The sequence below is a fragment of the Loxodonta africana genome, chromosome 12 (assembly GCF_030014295.1).
Source record: "Loxodonta africana isolate mLoxAfr1 chromosome 12, mLoxAfr1.hap2, whole genome shotgun sequence".
In the NCBI taxonomy this organism is placed as follows: Eukaryota; Metazoa; Chordata; class Mammalia; order Proboscidea; family Elephantidae; genus Loxodonta; species Loxodonta africana.
This window is the reverse complement of record NC_087353.1, coordinates 43626341-43648016: the sequence shown is the minus strand read 5'-3', so window position 1 is coordinate 43648016 and position 21676 is coordinate 43626341. Positions and strand designations below refer to the sequence as shown.

At 46.0% G+C, this 21676-nt stretch overlaps 1 protein-coding gene across 1 annotated transcript in view; it reads right to left on the bottom strand.

Moving 5' to 3' along the window:
• Nucleotides 1-630: 630 nt before the first annotated feature.
• PLB1 (phospholipase B1) overlaps nt 631-21676 on the bottom strand; it is a 111653-nt gene continuing 90607 nt past the window's right edge. The window contains exons 38-44 of the mRNA XM_064295174.1: nt 18157-18222; nt 17561-17655; nt 16059-16140; nt 14658-14762; nt 14083-14178; nt 6950-7024; nt 631-5391 (exon numbers count right to left, since the gene is read on the bottom strand). Coding sequence (XP_064151244.1) covers nt 5188-5391; nt 6950-7024; nt 14083-14178; nt 14658-14762; nt 16059-16140; nt 17561-17655; nt 18157-18222 — 723 coding nt within the window. The 3' untranslated portion in view covers nt 631-5187. The remainder of the gene's footprint in view (nt 5392-6949; nt 7025-14082; nt 14179-14657; nt 14763-16058; nt 16141-17560; nt 17656-18156; nt 18223-21676) is intronic.

The following is a 21676-nucleotide window of genomic DNA, read 5'->3' as shown; positions in this document are numbered from 1 at the left end:
GATCCCGACTCCCTATTCCTTTGTCTGTGTGAACTCCCCAGTCATTGAGACTGATTGTGCTGGAGGCTTTAATCGATCAGGAAGAATGAAACCTGAATATATTCCACCCATTTGGGATACGCTTAGGGAAGCCTCCATCTCATTTCCTCCCTTCCTATCCAGCCCTGGCTGTGCCAGCCAGAGACAAGTATGGGCCAATAGAGGTGGACTCTGGGGCTCTCTAGGAGGCAAAGAGACCCTTGGTGTGTCATGGTGCCAGCTGCCAGAATAGTCAAGAAGCAGTGGGGGTAGAGCTGGAAGGACTTGAGGACAAGCTTATAGTGACAAGTCTTCAGAACATTGCACAGAGATACAGGGGCTGCACCTGGGTGGCTTCCTTTTGCTGAACCCTGGTGAGCCCTTCCTGCTACTCAGCAGCCCCTTGTTGCTAAGGAGCTAGACTCACACTGGTCTGCTCCTGGAAGGCTGAGTACTGGGGCCAGCTGGATCTGGGGCCTGCCCTGATGCAGATTCCCTGTTTCTTTGTCCAAGTCTACTTTGACTTACATGTATTTTGATTGGTGACTGTCTTAGTTACCTAGTGCTGCTAAAAAAAAAAAAAATTAACACAAATACCACCAGTGGGTTACTTCAAAGAACAGAAATTTATTTTCTCACAATTTTAGAGGCTGAAAGCCCAAAGAGGGATCTCAGCCACCTGGGTTGCTTCCTTGTTGCTAGCTATGGGCGTTTCTTAGTTCCTTGGCTTATAGATGATCTGCACAGGGTATCTGTCTTCCCCAGTTTGTGTGCTTGCTTCTTTGTCTAATCTCTTTTCAGGACGAATTAGGTTTAGGACACTCCCTATGCTAATTGGCCTCATTAGCATAACAAAGAAAACCCTATTCCCAACTGGGATTGTACCCACAGGTATAGAGGTTAGAATTAAAAAAAAAAAAAAAACACATTTAGGGGGACACAATTCAATCCATGAGAGTGACTTTGTAATGCAATTTACCATGGTTCTTGGGAACAGCTTTGCCATATTTCTAGTGAAGTGGAGGTTTTCCTGGGTGTTGTCCTCAGGCCTTGGAGCCTAAAAGAAGCCCCTCCAACTGGCCACTGAAGCTGACAGGGCACTTCCTCATAGTTTTTTAAATAAGTAAATAAGCAATTTGACTTAGCTGGTATAAATGCCTTGTATAAAACACCTTCCTCCTTAATTCTTTTATCTTAAAAAATATGATGAAATAGACATACAGAAAAAAAGCCTAAAACATATTTCATTTAATTTCAAGAATAGTTATCAAGCAAAATCTTGGGTAACCAGGTTAAGAAATCACAATTTTAATATCAGAGAAGCCTTCCATGTATCCCTCCTGTATCACAACCCCCTCCTCTCAAGGGTACCTATCCTGATTTTTATGATAATTATTATCTTGATTTTCTTTTTCACTGTCAAAAAGAACATTTCAAAATCTATCCTGAGGTACACCACTGTCAGCAATTAGGATAGTATCCATACTCCTACAAGGAAGACCAGTTACTGTGATTATTATTCAAATTATGTACCAATCACTAATAGCAAATATGAGGAAACAGAAGATTTTTACCAACTTCTGCAGTCTGAAATTGATCAGACATGCAATCAAGATGCATTGATAATCACTGGTGTTTGGAATGTGAAAATTGGAACCAAGGAAAAGGACCTGTAGTTGGAAAATATGGCTTTGGCAATAGATACAAGGCCAGAGATGACATGACAGAATTTTGCAAGACCACTGACTTCCAGATACTTTTTTTTCAACAACATAAATGGTGATTATACACATGCATCTAACCAGATGGAAAACATAGGAATCAAAGCGACTTCATCTGTGGAAAGAGACGATGGAAAAACTCAATATCTTCAGTCAGAACAAGGCCAGGGGCTGACTGGAACAGACTATCAATCGCTCATATGGAAGTTTAAGTTGAAGCTGAAGAAAATTAAAACAAGTCTGTGAGAACCAAAATATACCTGAATTGGGAGACCATCTCAAGGATAGATTTGACGCACTGAACACTAATGATTGAAAACAGAATAACATCAAGAACATCATACATGAAGAAAGCAAAAGGTCATTAAAAAAAGACAAGACAGAAAGAAAAGACCAAAATGGATATCAGAAGAGACTCTTAAACTTGTTCTTGAATATAGAGTAGCTAAAGCTAATGGCAGAAATGAGAAAGTAAAAGAGCTGAACAGAAGATTTTGAAGGGTGGCTCGAGAAGACAAAGTATCATAATGAACTGTGCAAAGAGCTAGAGCTAGAAAACCAAAACGGAAGAACACGCTCTGCATTTCTCCAGCAGAAACAACTGAAGAAAAAATTCAAGCCTCAAGTTGCAATATTGAAGGATTCTATAGGCAAGATATTGAATGATGAAGCATCATAAGATGATGGAAGGAATACACAGAGTCACTGTACCAGAAAAAATGGTTGATGTTCAACCATTTCAGGAGGCAGCATGTGATCAGGAACCTATGGTACTGAAGGAAGAAGTCCAAGCTGCACTAACGGCATTGGCAAAAAACAAGGCTTCAGGAATTCATGGAATACCAATTGAGATGTTTTAACAAATGGATGCAAAGCTGGAGGTGCTAACTTGTCTGTGCCAAGAAATTTGGACGACAGCTACCTGGCCAACAGACTGGAAGAGATTCATATTTGTGCCCATTCCAAAGAAAGGTGAACCAATACAATGCGGAAACTATCGAACAATATTATTAGTATCACACTCAAATAAAATTTTGTGAAGATATTTCAAAAGCAGTTGCAACAGTACATTGACAGGGAACTACCAGAAATTCAAGCCGGATTCAGAAGAAGATGTGTCAGAGGAACTTCGGCGAAGCAGAGAATACCAGCGTTTTATGCAAAGGCATTCGACTGTGTGGAGCGTAACAAACTATGGATAACATTGCAAAGAATGGGAATTCCAGAACACTTAATTGTGCTCATGAGGAAACTAAGTACACCAAGTCATCCAAACAGAACGAGGGGATGCTGCATGGTTTAAAATCAGGAAAGGTGTGTGTCAGGGTTGTATCTATTCACCATACTTATTCAATCTGTATACTGAAAAAATAACCTGAGAAGCTGGACTACATGAAGAAGAACGTGACATCAGCATTGAAGGAAGACTCATTAACAACCTGCAATACGCAGATTATACAACCTTGCTTGCTGAAAGCAAAGACTGCCTGAAGGACTTATTAATGAAGATCAAAGACTACAGACTTCAGTATGGCTTACACATCAACACAGAGAAAACAAAAATCCTCACAACTGGACCAACAAGCAACATCATGATAAACGGAGAAAAGGTTCAAGTTGTCAAGGATTTCATTTTACTTGGATCCACAGTCAATGCCTAGGGAAGCAGCATTCAAGAAATCACATGATGTTTTGCATTGGGCAAATCTGCTGCATAAGACCTCTTTAAAGTGTTGAAAAGCAAAGATGTCACTTTGAGAACTAAAGTACACCTGAGCCAATCCAAGGTATTTTCAATTGCCTCATATGCGTGAGAAAGCTGGCAATGAGTAAGGAAGACCAAAGAAGAATTTATGTCTTTGAATTATGGTGTTGGCAAAGAATATTGAATATACTACGGAGCTTCTGAAGAATGAACAAATCTGTCTTGGAAGAAGTACAGCCAGAATACTCCTTAGAAGCAAGGATGGTGAGATTTTGTCTCATGTACTTTGGACATGTTATCAGAAGGGACCAGTCCCTGGAGGAGGACATCATGCTTGGTAAAGCAGAGAGTCAGTGAAAAAGAGGAAGACCCTCAACAAGATGGATTGACACAGTGGCTGCAACAATGGGCTCAAGCATAGCAAAGATTGTGAGGATGACACAGGACCGGGCATTGTTTCTTTCTGTTGTTTTTGGTTTGGTTTTTGCAGATTCAAAGGTCACACAATTTAAATGGTCTATCTGGGATTCTGGCACAATGGCTTAACAGCTAACCCAAAGATTGGCAGTTTGAACCCACCAGCCACTCCATGGGGTAAGGGACTTAGCACATGCTCCTGTAAAGATTACAGCCTAGGAAACCCTATGAAGCAGTTCTACTCTTTCTTGTAGGGTAGCTATAAGTCAGAACTGATTTGATGGTACACAACAACATCTGGGGTTCTAACTCAGATTCTTTGACACTCACCACGGGCTTGGGGATTAGAGATTCACTTACAACACAGATGATAATGCCTTCCTCCCTCAGTTTTTGAGAGGAATAAAAAGAGCTAACCTGCATAAGGCATCCAGCTCAGAGCCTTGCCTCTAATAGGTGCTAAATGAATGGCAGCCTGTATTATGACATCAGACTCTCTAGCTTTCTCTCAGAAATCTAGGAATGTAGAAATAGGAATTCTTTCCTCAGGTTAGCATCTTGGAAAAATCAGGTGGAGGATATGTGAGGCGTTCATGAGCAACCCTTTCGTTTTTTTAAAATGTTGTTTCGAAATTGCTTTCTTCCAGGAAACTTTTCTCAAGAACCTGTCCTATTCTCTAAAGCTATCAGACACATTTACTACCAAAGTCCTGGTGCTTAATTATAAATTGTCATGAAGCTCTTCATGTTTTACAGGTATTTGTCTTCCCAGCCAGGTCACGATAGACACCGCCTTTGAGGTAGCACTATGCCCTTCATTATCCTGGGTATGAAACAGGTGCTTGACAAGTATTTTTTGGATGAAATTGAAAGATGACCAGCCATCTCTGAAATTCAGTCACCACCTGGTGACCAGCGCTTTTCCTACCTTTGAAATAGTTTGTTTGGTAACTGAGGATGTGCTTGTTATGCTGCTTAGAAGGAGCCTGATGGGTACAGTCCCTTCTCTGGCTTGCCATCACTCAGGCAGCACTGGCTGAGACAGGGCATGAAAGGTACCCAGATCCCATACCTGAGCTGCACAACAGAGAGAAAGCAAGTGCTTCAAGCAGGGTAAACCAAGAATAGAACAGCTTTTGGCCTTTACTTAGATTTGCCAATTTCAGGAGTATAGTTCCCAGGCCCCAGTGAGCCATGTCTATCCCCCTCGACTTCCCATGGTCAGCAGGTGTTGAAGGCAGTGATCTCCATGGTGGCCAGGGGTGGCCGAGTTAGCAGGGCTGGTGAGGAGTATGGCTGGGGAATTTAGGACGAGAACCTGCCTGCCTAGAAGCTCGCAGTGGTCAGGCTCATTGGAGGCCCTTTCCTGTAGGGACCTCTCATGGCTTTCCACACCATCACCACACCGACTCCAACCACAAGGCCGAGTCCTGCTGCCACTGGCACGGCCCAGCTGAGCACGTTGGAGGGTTCTTCAGCCTGGTCTGGAAGTAGCTGACTATTCCTCAGGGTGTAGAAGTAGGGGTGCTCCTGTGGAGAAGAGGGACAGTCAGAGGTTAAAGTCCCTGAAAATCATCCATTGCGCACCTGAGGCTTGTTTAGTCCCTACCCCTTGCACGTTTTCGTAGTTCTTCTCCTGTGTAAGGCTCCTTCATTTATACTGTGCCCAAACCTCTGAGTGAGGATGGGTATCCTGAGGGGGCAACACCCTTCTTTTTGTTTCTTGCCAGCATCTCCTTTCCTGTCCACCCAATTTTGAAAGATTGGATTCCGCACTGGGGGACTGATAGGCGACCCACGGAAGAAGGCCCTGGGCAGCCAGATGGTGCCCCCACCTCTCTTTCCTCTCAGTCACCCCTGGACACCTACTCCCATCCCAGGAGTACTCAGGGATCAGGCAAGGTAGATGTGGAAGGACAGTTGGTTTTGGAGTAGAGTAAAGGACCAAAAGTGAGAAGGGCTGGGCAAGGAGGCATGTAGGCTTCCCTCCCTGGATTCTTTTCTTCCTCACACTTCCCTGCTTTTCTTACTCTTGGTGAACATTCATCGAGTGCCTGCTACATTGAGCCCTGTGCAAGGAGCAATGATAAGTATCTGAAGGCCAAGATGGGACATCTTCTTTCATTGTCCAGTAGAGAAATAAGACATGTGCAGAGACAATCACATCATAAAGGCAAATGAGTCAGTGTCTTATGAGAGGTACAAACAGAAAAGAGAAATCAACACAGGTGCATGTCTGGGAGTGGGAATGGTAAGGTAAGATAAGGTGGATCCCAGAGAGGGACACAGCAGGTCTTGGAGAATGTGAATATTTTCCATAGGCAGAGACAAGTGATGATCCTCCAAGAGGAGAAAATGGCAGCAGTCAAAGAACAGACAGTTGTGGGGTTTGTCTGGAAAACTGGCCTATTTGCCAGGAGCATAGTGTGTGAGAAAGGCACTAGGGGGTGAGGGGCCTCCCCTCTGGAATATACTCAATAGCCAGTGGTGACTAGGGAAGAATTCTAAGCAGCTGTGACAAGAGTGGAGTTACTTTCTAGCAGCAAGTATAGGATGCATGGAGAAGGGAGAGAAGAGAACAGGTTGGGGAGATGATTTAGGGCCATGTCAGTGATCCAGGTAAGGGTAGTCAGGGCCCAGATCGGGGCATGGCAGTCAGGTAGGAAGGGAGGAAGAGGACTCTAAGCTCTGAGAACAGATACCATGTCTTATTTATCTTTGATTCTCAACCCTTATCTCCTAGCATAGTGCCTGGCATGGATAAGCTACTCCATGGATGTTTAAGGCAGAGAATGTGTCAGATCCCTAAGAAGTGATAGTGACTCAAGGTATTTGACTGGTGCTTTTTATTAGTCAGCAAACCCTGAGGGACTCTTCTGTCTTCAGTTGGAGCTATTGGATTCTCCCTCCTGTCACTCCATGGCTGCCCACATCCTGAGGAATGGTGATGTTTTGTGGCAGGGAAGAGAGGTGAGGTTTGAAAATGGTGGCAGAGAATGAAGGTGCCCATGGACAAAGCCTCCCAGAGGACTCCTCTGTGTATCCATGTAGAGGCACTCCCAGCAAACAGAGAGGGCCGTTTACTCACAGGAGAGGGGCACTTGAGCTTGGTTCGGCTGTAGGTGAAGTTGTTGGAGGTTGTCTTATGGCCCACTGGTTCCAGCTGAAGAAAGAAAATGAAGCGCATGATTTTCTCCAAAGCTGGCGGAGACTTTCCTGACATGGGAGGTATCTCACGCCAGATTCCCTCCCTTTGGAAGAATAGGTTGAAGCCAGCAGATTAGCAGTATCCATGGTAGAGACCAGCAGCCCTGGGTTTGGAGCCAGAGCTGACTTCTGACCCACAGAGCCCCAGGTGAGAGTTCATCAGAGCAGGGCGGGACCCTGAGTCTGTCCCCTGGGTTTACCAATGAAGAAATTAAGGCCCGGAGAGAGGGTTGCCCAGTTCTAAGTTCACAGCCAGTTTGTGGAAGGGCTGGAACCAGAACCTCCACCTCTTGGCCCCCTCATGGGTGACTGTGATGGCAGACACTCTGTATTTTCAATTTTATTAAATGATGATATTCAAATTTACCAACTTTTTGAAATGCGTGGGGCTAGTCACTTTCAGGAAAACTTTGAAAAACACATTGGTTGCCATGACATCATTGCTACACTTGCTCATCAACCTTAAGAAATTGGAGTTTACTCACATGAACTACTTTGTGTTTTCCACATAGATGAAAAAGTTTGCTTGAAACACCCCTTGGAGTAAGTGTGGTTTGGAGGAGTTCTGCTTAATACTTTTTATCCAGGGACATTCTGAGAGTAAGCCTGAAGCTATTGCACCCTCTCCGGGGCTGATGTTTGACCCAACATCTTAAGCCAGCAAGCCTGCCCCCTGATGCATGGACAACATTGAGAAGAATGGACCCTCACACTCCCACCTACTCACAGACTGTCCAGAACTTCTAGCCTCCATCCACTCTATAATCTGCTTCCCTACCTGTTCTGACCTCATCCACTCCTGACCTCCAGGTACTGCCAATGAGGGAAATGAAAGTACTCTATCAGAGCAAAGTTCACACCTGACCCGTGATCTTTTTTTTTTTTTTTTTTGTCTTAAAGCCTTTTATACCTGTTCCTTCGTAACACAAGACACTCGTGGGCTGGTCTGGTCTTGGGGGAGGTGGCATCATGATGGCTTGAACACAGTGAGCATGGAGGCAGGGCAGTTATCAGTGGTCCTGGCTCTGCCAACATGAGCTGTGTGGTGCTTGGCAGACTGCTTTACCTCTCTAAGGTCCAAGGGGCAGTGCACTCAATCTTGCCCCAAGTACTCCACATAGGGTTGTGTAAACGTCAAATGAGAAGACAAAATGAAAGCACGTGTGAAGGGAGGAGGCTTACACATGTAAGATAATATTATTTCCACTTTCTCAGAGCTGAGGAAATGCAAACCTAGTATGACTAGGTAATCCTGACAGCTAGTGACAGAATGGATGCTAAAGGTCAAGTTGCCTGATTCCCAATGATATTCCAGAAACCCAGGAACTAATTGGGGCAGAGAAAGATAATGATAACACGGCTTTGATGATAGCATCAATTTCTCCCTTTCTACTCATTCTTTCCCATCAGCACACAAACCTGCTTTGATATCGCCTATCTTTTAACTCCATCTCCTTAATCCCAAAGGAGCCCTGGTGACACAGTGGTTAAAGGGCTCAACTAACAAAAAGGTCCGCAATTCGAACCCACCAGCCACTCCACGGGAGAAAGATGTGGCAGTGTGCTTCCATAAAGATTATAGCCTTAGAAACCCTAGGCGCAGTTTTACTCTGTTCTACAGGGTTGCTATGAGTTGACATCTATTCAATAACAATGATTTGATTTGGTTTTGGTTCTCGTTCTCATTACCTTCGCCATTACCCTTCATAACTCCTTGAAGGAGTTTTCTGTAGTCACTGACTTTCCAACCTCCTACTTTTTTTTTTTACTACCCCTTCCAAGTAGCCTTCACTCTCTGTCACTTGACTGAAACTGGTTTAGGTCACCAGCGACCTCTATATTGCCAAATCCAATGGTTGCTTTTTTTTGTTTTCATCTTGCTTGAGTTCTCAGCAGCATTTCCCAAAGTTGATGCCTCCCTGTTGAAGCACTCACTTGCCTGGGCTTCCTAAACATGGAACTCTTCTCATTACCCTCCTCCTCACCACTCCCTCTCCTTCTCATCTTTTGCTGGTGTCAAAGGTTAGAATGAATGCCCTAGGGTTTGGTACTTGGTATAGGCTGGCTCTTTTCTACCTAGAAGCTATTAGTTAACTGCATCCTTTTGAATGCCACCTCTATGTTAATAACCGCCCCCGCCCCATTTTATCTGTAGTCCTTGTCTCCTTTCTGAGCTCCAGACTTGTATATTTAACAGTTTAACTGTGCTTGAATGTCTAGAAGATAACTTACACTTATACCCTTTGCTGTTGAGTTGATTCTGACCAATAGTAACCCTTTAGGACAGGGTAGAACCACCCCATAGCATTTCCAAGGCTGTAAATCTTTATGGAACCAGACTCCCACATCTTTTTCCTGCAGAGCAGCTGGTGGATTTGAACCACCAACCTTTCAGTTAGGAGCAGAGCAATTAACCCCTGCACCACCAGGGCTCCATAACTCACACCATGTCCAAAATAGAACTCTGTTTTCTCTTCCAAGCCTATTTCTCCCCACCACATCAACCAGTGACCCAATTTCTTAGACCCCAGACCAAGGAGTCATCCTATGTTCTTCTTTTCCTTCACCCATCAACCAATCCAAAACATATCCTAAATCTCTTCACTGCCATTACCGTGGTTCCAGCCACCTTCTTCTCTCGCCTGGGCTACAGCATCCTCCTAAAGGCCTTCCCAATTCCACATTTGCTTCCTTACATATCGCTCCGTAAATAGCAGCCAGAGTAAGCCAGATCATATCTCACTCCCCTGCTTAAGATCATCCAATGACCTGTCCCCTTCTTACCCCTCTGTCCTTGCTCGCTTTCCTCTGACCACACTGGCCTTTATGTTCCTCAAATACTTCAAGCTCATTCCCGACTCCAGGGCTGTGCAGGCCCTGTTTCTTCTGCCTGGAACACTCTGGCCCAGACCTTTGCATGTCTGGCAGCCTCTTGACATTCAGTTCATATGTCACTTCTTCAGTGAGGCCTCCCTCCCTGCAACTGTTGTATTCTGTGACATTCCCCTGCTTTTTTGCTTATATTTAAGCTTTGAATGTGGTCCGATATGACCTTACTGATTATTTGTTACTTGCTTATTATCTTTCTTTCCCCACAAGACTGTAAGCTCCATGAGAACAGGGTTGTTCTTTTCTTTTTCTCTGCTGTATCCCCAGCACCTGGGACAGTAGCTGCCACATAGTGGTGCTCAATAATGAATGAATGGATGAGCTGAAGTCTTGAATACCTGAGTAGAGAAGCTCAAGGGGAGAAGGCCTGGGGCTGACCGCCAGAAGTGGAGTTGTTTTTCCTAGACTCAACCTTGCCTAAGCCAGGCACTGCTGATACCAACAACATGGTAAATGACAGGACCAGGACTGGGAGGGCAAGATGGAGCTGGGCAGGCCGATAGCCTGCCCCGGGGATTCAGAGAAGGTTCCTGCAAGAGCTGGCAGCTGAGTTGAGTGTAGAGGCAGGCAACTGTTAGCCGGGAGAAAAAGCCGGAAAGGTCGATCCAAGAGAATGGAACAGGCAAGAGCAAACACCCAGAGGTGTGAACAGCATGGGTGGTGCAGGAAACTTCCTGAGGTTCAGTGTTACCAGATTGCAGAGCAAGGCAGAGGGTGACAGGAGTGGCAACTGGAGAGGTTAACTGTGGCCAAGTCCCAGAAGGTCTTATGTGCTTTGAGACCTGGCTTCCTCCTCTGGTGGGGGAAAGCAGGGGCGTGACTTGGCCAGATTTTCATTTATACAGACCACTGGAGTTGCCCTGTGGAGAATAGATCTAAGGCAGTGGTTCACAGACCCTGCACATTAAAATCACCTGGTGAGCTTTTAAAAGCTACTGAGCCCAGCTCCCACCCCAGACCAATTAACCAATTAAATCATAACCTCTGGGCCCAGTCACTGTTTTTTTTTTTTTTCTAAGTAAACCTTTTATTGAAGTTAGTTTGCATACAGAAACAAGCACGGATCCTAAGTGAGTAGTCTATAAATCTCCATAAAGTGGGCACACCCAGCATCCAGATCAAGAAACAGAACACTGCCAGCACCCAGAAGGCCCCTCCCTGCCCTCTGCAAGTACTATATGCTCCGCCCATCCTGTAAGAGTAACCATCATACTGACTTCTAACACCATATGTTAATTTTGCTTATTTTTGAAATTTATATATATTGTTGCATGTTACTGAAGTTTATTCTCGTTGTTGTAAAGTATTCCATTGTCTGATTGTACCACAATTTATTTATCCATTCTTCTGTTGAGGGACATTCGGGAAGTTTCCAGTTTGGGGCTCTTATGAACAGTGCTGCTATGAAAGTGCTTGTATATCTCTTGGTGAACACACGTGTATCTTTCCGTTGGGGATATACCTAAAAGCAGGATTGTCAGCTCATAGGGAATATACACGTTCGGCTGTAGTAGATAATGCCAAATAGTTTTCCAAAGTGGTTCTAGGCACTTAAGTGTCCAGATGATTTTTTTATGCAGACAGACCTGAGAAAGGCTGTTCTAAAGGTGGTAAGCCTGGAAAACAGGGAGGCAGTTTAGGAGGCTGGAGCTGTCACACAAATGTTAGCTGAGAGTGGGATTTAGACAGAAAAGGGAGCAGGCAGCAATGGAGGAATAGGCATCAGAAATAAGGAGACACTCTTTATAGAAGGCAAGGAGAAAAAGGAAGAGGAAAACGTTCCCTGGAGCCGCTGGTGTTTCTGGCTTAGGCTTTGCAAAGGCCTCAGGAGAAGGATGTGTGAGCTATTAAGAGAGGAGAAGCAAGAGATGAAACAGCTTAAAGTGTTTTTGTTGCCACAGTGGGATACGCCGGGCATGGCAGCCAAGCCTGCAGACACTATGTCATGGGACTCTAATTATGAGATATGAATTCACTGGTCATACATGTGCTGATTGAGGTGGGAGCGAGGAGTCCGTGCGCTGCTGTGGCCAGGGCACTAGGGGAGGATGTGGAAACCTGAGTTCTAATGCCAGCTTGGCCACCAACTGGCTGTGTGTCTCGCCTTTCTGCATTTTAGTCACAGACAGTACTGGCTTGGTGACCTTCAAACCCTTTCCAGCTCTAATGGGCTATTATTTATTTTATGTCACTCTGGGGTGAAAGTTCGGTAAGATATTCTGAAAAGTGGCATGATGCTAGTTTTGAATCTGAGATGGCTTTGGATGAAAACACTGGACTATATAATTATTTCCCCAAATTACATAGCATAGGATAAGACACTCTTAGATGATTTTTGTTTTGTTTTGCTTTGTTGTCTTTTTTTAAATACAGGGTATGGCTGGGGAAATAATGGCTGGGGGGTTAGGGACAGTCTTTATTGTCATCAATGTGGCTCCATGGCAGTGCTCACCTTTTGTTTCCATATCTTGACCCCTCCCACTGGTTTTGATGAAATAAAAGCCTCTCACCTGGATGAACGGGAAAGACCCACCAAGCTTTTTGGAAGAGAAGGTCAGAACTACATTGTAAATTCACATAGAAACAGACCCATGGACACTGTCATGTCTGAGTCATCGAAGGCCATTGAGCCCCAGGAAACTCTGGGAACATCTTGGGTTTAAAAAGTCTTAGGATACCACCTAGGGCAGGCAGGCTGTTCCTTGATGGAAAAGCTGAGAGGGAAAGAAGAAAGGCTAAAAGTGTTCCTGGCCCTTCTTGGAATTTGTGGATTCCCCTGAGGTCTTGAGGGAGAAATGGTTCAGGGAATAGATATCCATTCTTCAGGGGGATTTTAAAAGGATTTTAGTCCCATGACTGAACCACTGAAGGACAACTGACCCGCAAAATAAAATCTACCACAGAGACATAACTGCTGTCAGCAATTATATTGTATAAACTTTGATTCAAAAAAATTACTATGGGGCTTGGATGGGTGGGAGGAAACTCAGAGACATTGTGATTGCAATTTAGAGTCCTGAGCTGAAGAAGTATGATGCAAGTTTCAGGAGTGGGCAGATATGTGATGTCAACAGGAGGAAAACACTAGGAAAACAAAAGTACAGGAAGGCTGAGTCCGCAATTAAATAGGCCAAGATAAAGCCTACTTACACGCTATTCTGAAAAGAAGAGGTTGCCAGAGAGGAGGAGGTGGTGTAACTAAGGAGAAAGTCAATATTGTGAGTCAGCCGAGGAAGTTACTGGACATTTGGATGAGTTGACAGGTGTGGGAATATTTGCATAGCAGTGGTTGGCAGAGACACCGAGGGCCTGAAACTGCAATAAAAGGAGCTGGAGTGTAGACTGTTTAGTCACCGGGGGGAAATGAGAGAACATGCAGGTTGGGTGGGGATTGGGTTACCCACTGAGCCTAGATCGAAAGAAGCCTTTGGAATGGGAAGACATTTCATTTGCTCTGCGCAAGAGGATACAGTGTCAGGGTTACCAGGGAAACTCTGTGCAAACCAGCTGATTGTCCAATTGTAAGTGGACAGGTGTAAAAGGCAGAGGTAAGGCACAAGGCCAGGTGTCATTGTGGTCCCCGGGCTGTATGTCCATACCATAAGGTCCCCTTCTTCCCCATCAGAAAGGGCCCTGGACTAGATGGTAGGCTGGGAAATGAGGCTATGGTGGCTCTTTAGTTTTTGATGCTTAAAGAAACAATAGTTGGGAATAGTTGAGACTAGAGTGCGAGAAGGGTAATGGGGCTGACTTTTGTTGAATGCTAATTATGGTGCTGTGCACACATTATCTACATTCATTTTCTATGAGATCTGCGTCAATTTCATTGTTTTATAGATGGCCAGAGAGATCATTTGCCCAAGGTCTATAGCAAGGGCTTGATACTTTATCCAGTCTCTTTGATTACAGAGTTATACCCCCACAGCACCTAGGCATTGCCGAAAAAATAGGATGGGTATATGTGTATGCCTTCTGGTGAAAACCATCTGTCAGGACAAATAAGGTGTGCTGCCATTTTGAGGAGAAAGGAGGTATGCCAGCTAGTAGGTTTGTCATTGTGCAAATCAGAGTCAACATCAATTGGTTGCCCTGTGACACAAGCCCACCAGGCCCTCAGTCACTCACCATGTTATTCCAGAGTGCGATGGCCATCTCGGCATGACCACGTTCTGAGAAGTGGAAACAGTCCTCCGCAAAGAAGGTGAGATCAGCGTCCCCTCTCTATGACCAAAGGCAAGAGGGAATGAATTATTTCCTGGGAAGAGTGCTCTCTTTTCCACCTCTTAACCCTCCAACAGGCACCCTAAGCATTTCTCCTTCACTTTTTCAACTCTGCTGCCAAGTGGCTCAGATACTGGTAGAGAAACTCCCAGATTAGGAAAAAAAAAAAAATAGATACGAATCTTCAGCTCTTCTGCTCTAATAGTTGAAAAAGAAAACAAATATTTTTAGGAAGCTTTCCATTCTATCCCAATCCAGCAATCCCTGTGCCTGGGGAGCTTGGTCTCTGTTGATTTTTTTCTCCTTTTCTTCCCAAGTACACCCAAGTTTCAATCACACAGGAAAAAAAAAGGCAGAAAAAGCAACACCTTGGGGGCCATCTTGGAGTGTTACAGTCAGAAAAAGCCCACTTAGAGAAGGAAATACCTTGCAAGATAAGGCCTCTACACACAAGCATCCCAGCAATACCCGCAACTTACATCATTCAGTGGGACAAGAGTGTTTTGGAAGAAGGGCTGCACGACAACTGCAAAGTCCTCCCGCTGCATGTACTGGTGCCAGTAGGAGAACTTGGAGACACCACTCTGGCGGGGGAGGGGGGGGCGGGGAAGAGGCTGCTCAACCCTTCTAGCAGGGCTGGACGCAAACACCCTGTTCCTCCTGCTTTGGGTTGGTTAAGACACAGGTCAAGCCACCCTAAGCAAAGGTCTCAAAGAGGCTACTCTAGTAACCATGCAAGGATTCCTTTAGTCTGTACCATTTTCCAGCACCTATTTTTTTTTTATGTCACAAGGCCCTGTGCTGGGCTATTAGGATTGGAGATGAGTTGGAGCCCCTGCTCAGAGAAACTCACCATCTTGATTGGCCCACCCAGTTTCATTCTGAAGCCTCTGCAAGGAGGGTCTTAGCCACTGACCAGACTACCTGGGCCAATAGCCTCCCCTGCTCTCACTGCATAAAAATTAGAGCATGTATCTCCAGTTCAGATCCAGCTCAAGCAGGGACTGTCTTAACACTAGCTCCCCAAAGTGCTTGTGAACTTTGGGGGATGAGTGTCCATGGTCATCAGATTTATTAAGTGCCAAAATGTGGAATATAAAAGGGATAGACTAGATGTACTTATCCTCAAGGAGCTTATCATCTAGCTGGGAAGATAAGATGTAAAAACACTAGAGAACCAGATAGGGCTTTAGGGTCAGTTGCGTGCAAACTGAATTTGATATGAGGAAATACTGGAGGGTGAAGTTTAGTGACAGGAAGCTTCTTAGATGAGGTTCCTGAAGATGGATACATTTTCAGAAAGGCTCGGGATGTGAAGGGCAAGAGCAGAGGGGGCAATGGCAAGGAGTGTGGTGGAGGAGCAGACAGGAGGAGGGTGGGAAGAGGGTGAGAAGAATTTGGGCTGGAGATTAGGTAGTAAGTAGGGTGGGCTAAGCCTTATGTTCCTAAGAGAGGAATGGGAGGAGGGAGAGAAAGTGGAGAGATGAGAGGCAAGGAGACCAAGAGGGCATTGAACGCTGCCCCTCCTCTCCTCTTGGTGAGAGATGGCACTTGTGATCCATGGTTCTGGGTAGGGAATGGACCCTACCCCAAGGAGTCTATTCTGTGAGCCAAGTGTTGCTTACCTGCTCCGGACTGACCCAGGGCTTGAGGGAGGGGATTCTCCCAGCTTCCCCTTGGGTTTTCTTGTACCTCTCCCCTCCCTGGCCTTGGTGTCTGATTTGCCTGGATAAATATTTCAGGGGCTGTGATCTGCCTTTAGGGAGGGCCTTGCTGTCAGCAAACCCTGGTTGAACACTCATTCAATTTCTGAGTCCTTCCTCCAGAAGTCAAGGAAAGCACCCACCTGGGGCAGGAGGAAGATGGATGTGGGGGCTCACCTGGAAGTTCCAGTTCACTTGCTTCAGTTTCTGCATCTCTGGGGAGTCCTCCTGGGAGCGTCTGAGGCAAGTGCAGTTGCTCCTGTGAGGCAAAGATTCTTGAATCAGAGGCTTCTCTGGGGAAACCTGGCTCTGTCAGTCCAGGAAGCTGACTCTGACACACAAAGGATGCTGCTACCCACAGGGGCCTGAATCCTGCACTACTTCAAGTTGGGGGTGAAGGGTTAGAGAGGGTGACGTACAAGTACCTCCACAATACACCCTTACTGACTCTCAGGCCCAGATCATAGGACCGTAACTCAAGGGGCACGAGAACCAGCAGGTGCTTGGTTAGAGAGAAGGTAGAAGAGTTGGCATCTGATACGCACGTCTCCTTTTGGAGAGGCTCCAATCTCTGGTGGAAGAGGGTGCACATTCCCCTTGCCCCTGACTTGGCTCCTTCTCAAGCTTTGGCTCCTGGGGTTTCTCCAGAAAGAACCGGGTAGGGGCAGTTCTGGAGTTGTGGGAAGACAACTATGATGGCCCTGTCTTTTGGTATGGAATTATTGCTCAAATTCCTCTACTTGCTTAAGGCTTTCTTTCAGTGCTCCAGATTTGGAGAGTCTGTTGGGAATCTGGGAGGGGTCAAGCAGCTTGAGACACATGGACAAGGTGGAACACAATAGCCATAGACCCTGGAAGAGTCATTGGGACCTCTGAGTCCATTGGCCACTCTCCCTGGGGGCAGACTCCAGCAAGAATGGGAACCAACTGCTCACCTTTACAGCAAATCCATTCCACCCCAGAGAGGACTCTTTAGCCCCATGCAGAAACTCCTATCTCTACCAACAGTCACAAGAACTCTGGGTGACCCTTTGGCCTCAGAAGATGACAACCTCCTACCATGGTACAGTTGAGCTCTAATGAATTCCAGCCTCCAATGGGAATGCTTATCGCGTGCATTGATACTTAATTCCAAGCGTGGATTCCAAGCATGGTCCTATCAAGTGTGTAATAAAAGCTACTATTTATCGAGAGCTGGCCCCACATATGCCAGCTACTTTATATGCATTTTCTCTAGACCTCGCATCTGCCTTGCAAGGAAGGCATTATCACCCCCATTTTACAGGCGAGTAGTAAGAGGCCCAGAAAGATTACATGGTTTGTTCAAGGCCCCACAGTTTCTAATGTCAGAGCCAGAATTTGAGACCAGATGTAGCTGTCTTGAAAGCCCATTGCCCTATTCTGCTTCTCAACAAGGAGCAACTCACCAAGGATGGACTTTGGAATTACAACATTAAGGGACCTTAAGGATCATTCAGTCTGTCTCACTCACTTTACAGAAAAGCATACCGGAGTCCAGAGAAATGAAGTGACTTGCATACAGTAGGCACTCAATGCAGAGGCCTTTCCAGATGATTTTCCAAGTGCCTGCTAAATGTAATGCCAGCCCTCTGGACAGGGCTGTCTGGCTCTGCTATCTCCAGATGCTCTCGCCCTGGGACCAGGACCTGACCACTTACTGAGCTGCCAGTGGCATGGCACATTTCCCGTTCTGGCCCTGGTGCAGGACGGCCAGCTCCATGACCTCCACCACATTGATGAAAGCTCTTGGAAGCTACAGGGAGCAGAGGGAGGCTTCATTAGTCACCAGGTAGTTGCGGGGGAGGGAACATTGTTACTACAGGAGGGAGCCTCCCTTACAATCCAACTTCCCCCTTCCCAATTTAACAATGAGGAAACTGAGGACAAGAGAGGGAATGTGACTTGTTTGATCTCACAGAATCTCCTTTATTATCCACACTTTGTAGATTGGGAAGCTGAGACAGGATTAGCTTGCTCAAGATCACATTGCTAGTAAGTCACAGCTCCTGGCTGCAAACTCAGGCCACTTGGCTCCAGGTGCAAGTTCTTTGCCACTATAAAATACAGCCTCTGATCCTCAGCAGAGGAGCTCGCAGCTCCCTCCCTCCCAGACCTTCCAGGTGCACGCTGACGGTGGGCCTTTGCCCAATGTGCATCTTGTTGAATGCAACTTGCCTGGATGCACTCAGTGAGGAACAGACTGGCAGTTTGTGGCAGTAAGGGGACCCATAAAAGTGCAGCAACTATTTCCTACCTCTTCATAGAGGATGTCCAGGGTTTGTTGTAGGTGCCGAACATACTCCTCAGCTGAGTGGGCCTCCTGTGGAGAAAGAAGGGGCTCTCCTTAACCCCTGGATTCCACTCTGAGGGGAGGACAAGAACAGTCAGCACCCAGCACAGGAGTGCCCTAGGGGCCTGGGCTGCTGGCAGAGTGGGTGCTGAGGGGCTTCTGTGGCACTGGTCAGGCTGGGAAGCACAGCCCTTGTTCCTGGTTGGACACAGGGTCATCTCTTGACCCCACGGACAATCCCCACCCCCACCACACTGTACATTTTTCAAGCCCAAAAGCAGACTCTTTGAGGGTGCTGGGCCCTGCCAGCTCTGCAGAATATCTCTCAGCAGTCCCCACCCACCATCCTACCTCAGCCTTCTCCAACTGCATGTGTGGGCCCAAAGTCTTCTTTTCTCTGGGCTTTGGAACATGCTGGTCCCACTGCCTGGAACCCTTTGCTCTCCACATACCCCTAACTTCAGCTCTCCCTTGTGCCTCACTCAGCTCCAGTGTCTCCTCCTCTGGCCCATCTCCCCACTGGAGGCTGATTTAGATGTGCTCCCATAGTGTCCTAGGTACTGTGTGGGTACACAGCAGGTGCTCAGTAATGCTTGCTGGCTAATCTTGGGCTTTGCTTTGTAGCACGAGAAAGACAGTCATATGTTTTTGGATATGGTCCTGGGCTCCTTAGAGAGTGTCAGACGGAGACTCACACCAGAGGGTGTGTGATGACTTAAAGCTTTCCTGTGCAAATGGAGAATGCATGTCTGCTGTAGGAGGTGGGAGTAGAGGAGCCACAGGAGGTGAGAGCTCAGATGGTCCATTATTTTTTTTAAGACAGATTGTTGAGATAAGGCTACTTGCTTCAGAACACAGAAAATGTGCTCCGTGGATACCTGTCCCCAGCCACCAAAAGGGGTGTTGGGTGTTCAGAGGGTGAGGGAGGAATGGGCAAGAAGACAGTCTATGCTGAGAAGTTTAGTGAAGCTCTCAGGAGGAGAGGCACTTTGTGCCTCCACCTGTTTCTGCCCCTCTTCCTTGCCAGGGCGATTAGGGCCTGGGCACCAGCTTTAAAACCCTTCTTGGCCCTAGTGTAAAGGATGTGAACACATCAGTCATGGGTGGAGAGAAAGCAGGGAAAAGTTGGATGGAAGAGAGTATCTTTCTCTTGTAGACAGATGTAAAGATTTTATAGACTCCTTATTAATGATTCCTTCCCATTATTCTGGCCTCTCCCAGTGTGTAAACTCTAGGAGTCTAAGCAGTTGCTGATTCAACCAGGTTAGCTCTTCATCTGATGTTGGACCCAATGCTCAGCTGCTGTGTGTGGCCTCTCCCTCACCTAGTTGTTTAGAGAGCACAGCCAAGCTACCCCATAACCCCCGCAGCCATATGTGGGCCCAGCCAAGGAGAGGGGCTGGAGAGACAAACTCGAGCTTGAAGAGCCTCTGAGGACCAAGCCCTGGCTCCAGTCTGTGTTTATATAGCGTGATAGATGTGGACCTCACCACAAACTTGGCTGAGTTAAACCTGGTCATGGCCTTCAGGTGCTTTTCACAGAACAATGCTCTCAGGAATATAAACCTATTTGCCTGAAGGATATATATTTGTGTGATATTGTTGTCGTTGTTGGCTGCCGCCGAGTTGGCTCTGACTCATGGTGACCCCATGTATGTTCAACAGAATGAAACACTGCCCGTTCCAGTGCCATCCTCGTGACTGCTGGCATGCTTGAGTCCCTTGTTGCCTACCAATGTAGGAGCTCATCGTCCAGCACTATTATCAAACAATGTTCTGTTGTGGTCTATAGGGTTTGTATTGGTTAATTTTTGAAAGCAGGTTGCCAGGCTTTTCTTCCTAGTCTGCTTTAGTCTGGAAGCCTAAAGCCATGGGTGACCCTACTGGTATTTGAAATACTGGTGGCATAGCTTCCAGCATCAAAGTAACATGCAAGCCACCACAGTATGACAAACTGACAGATGGGTGGTGAATTTGGGGGCTAGTAGAGGACATTCCCCTACATCAAGTGTTTCATATATATATATATATATATGTATGTATATATATATATATATATATATACACGAGCCATTTCCTTGAGATAAATCTCTCTCTCATGAGAGCGAGAGATTTATCTCAAGGAAATGGCTCATGTGGCTGTAGAGGCTAGCAAGTTTCAAGTCCTTGGGTCAGGCATCAGGTTGTAGGATTCTCCTGACTCACATGGCTACAGGGGCTGATGAACCCAAGATCAGCAGGTCAGGCAGCGGCTGCTGGCTCATGGGCTGCGAAGGCTGATAAATCTCAAGATTAGCAGACAATAAGGCAGGCATCTGGCTCAGGTCCCAAGAACTGGAGGTTAGATGATGACAAGTGGTATGCAGGATCGAGACCAAGCAAGCAAGCTTTGCCAAAACATCCATATACATTGAATGGAGGCCACATCCCTGAGGAAGCTCCCCTTACAACTGCTGGGCTAATCACATCGGATCATATCTTGGAGGGTGATTACATCATTACATAACTGCCAAAGCACTGAGAATTACAACCCAGCCAAGCTGACACACAACCTTAACAACCACAGTTCACCCTGTACATGTTTCCTTAAGCAATACTCAATCTCTAAATAAAAACAATTACAAAGTCATACTTGTGCCTAACATGATGCAACTAACATGCGTACAACCGAAAATGCACTAGCCCTGTTTACATCTTTTCTTTTATAAGTGAAGAAAACAAAAACTTTCGATGCACACATACAAAGAAGAAATACTCATAACAATTACAGTCCTTGCTTCTGCCACTGGTCATGTGGTTGTAACTGGTATTTAGAATTACCTCCTTCTACCACCCATTCTGTATTCCCTTTATCCTCAGCAAGCACCTCAGCTGGCCATGGTTCTTTGCCTGGTGAGGTGGCCCACACTTTCATTCTTGAAGGGTCTAGGCCGTTAGTCATGTTGAAATTGGGTTGCTGTAGTTTTCCATTGACTTTAATCACAGGGCATGGTAGTGCTAAGAGACACCCTAAGGGATCTTCTATACTCCAGATATACTGTTTTTTTACCTCCAGTATGCAACATCAATCCAATTTCCCCTTGGAAGTCAGGGTCAATCACACCAGGCAATATGGAACCTCCCTTCTTTGGCTGTTGATCCAGAGGCATGAGGAGCCCAAAGTGGCTGGGTGGCATTCTTAACTTCCAGTTCAATGGAATCTGTGTTGTGTCTCCAGGTGGGAGAATTCCTCCTTTAGGAACTAAGACCTCTAGACCCACAGAGCATAGGGTTGTGGGAACAGGAAACAAATTTGTGAGAGGGTCACTAGGGTAATAGTGAGTGGCGCCACTCTCATCTCCACCCTTGATTCCTGGAACCATGAATCCTGGCTACAGGAGAAACAGCACCATGTACTGGATACTGATTTAGAGCATATAGAGCCTCCTGGAGAACATTGCCCTAACCCTGCAAAGTGTTGCCACCTCGCTAGCACTGTAGTTGT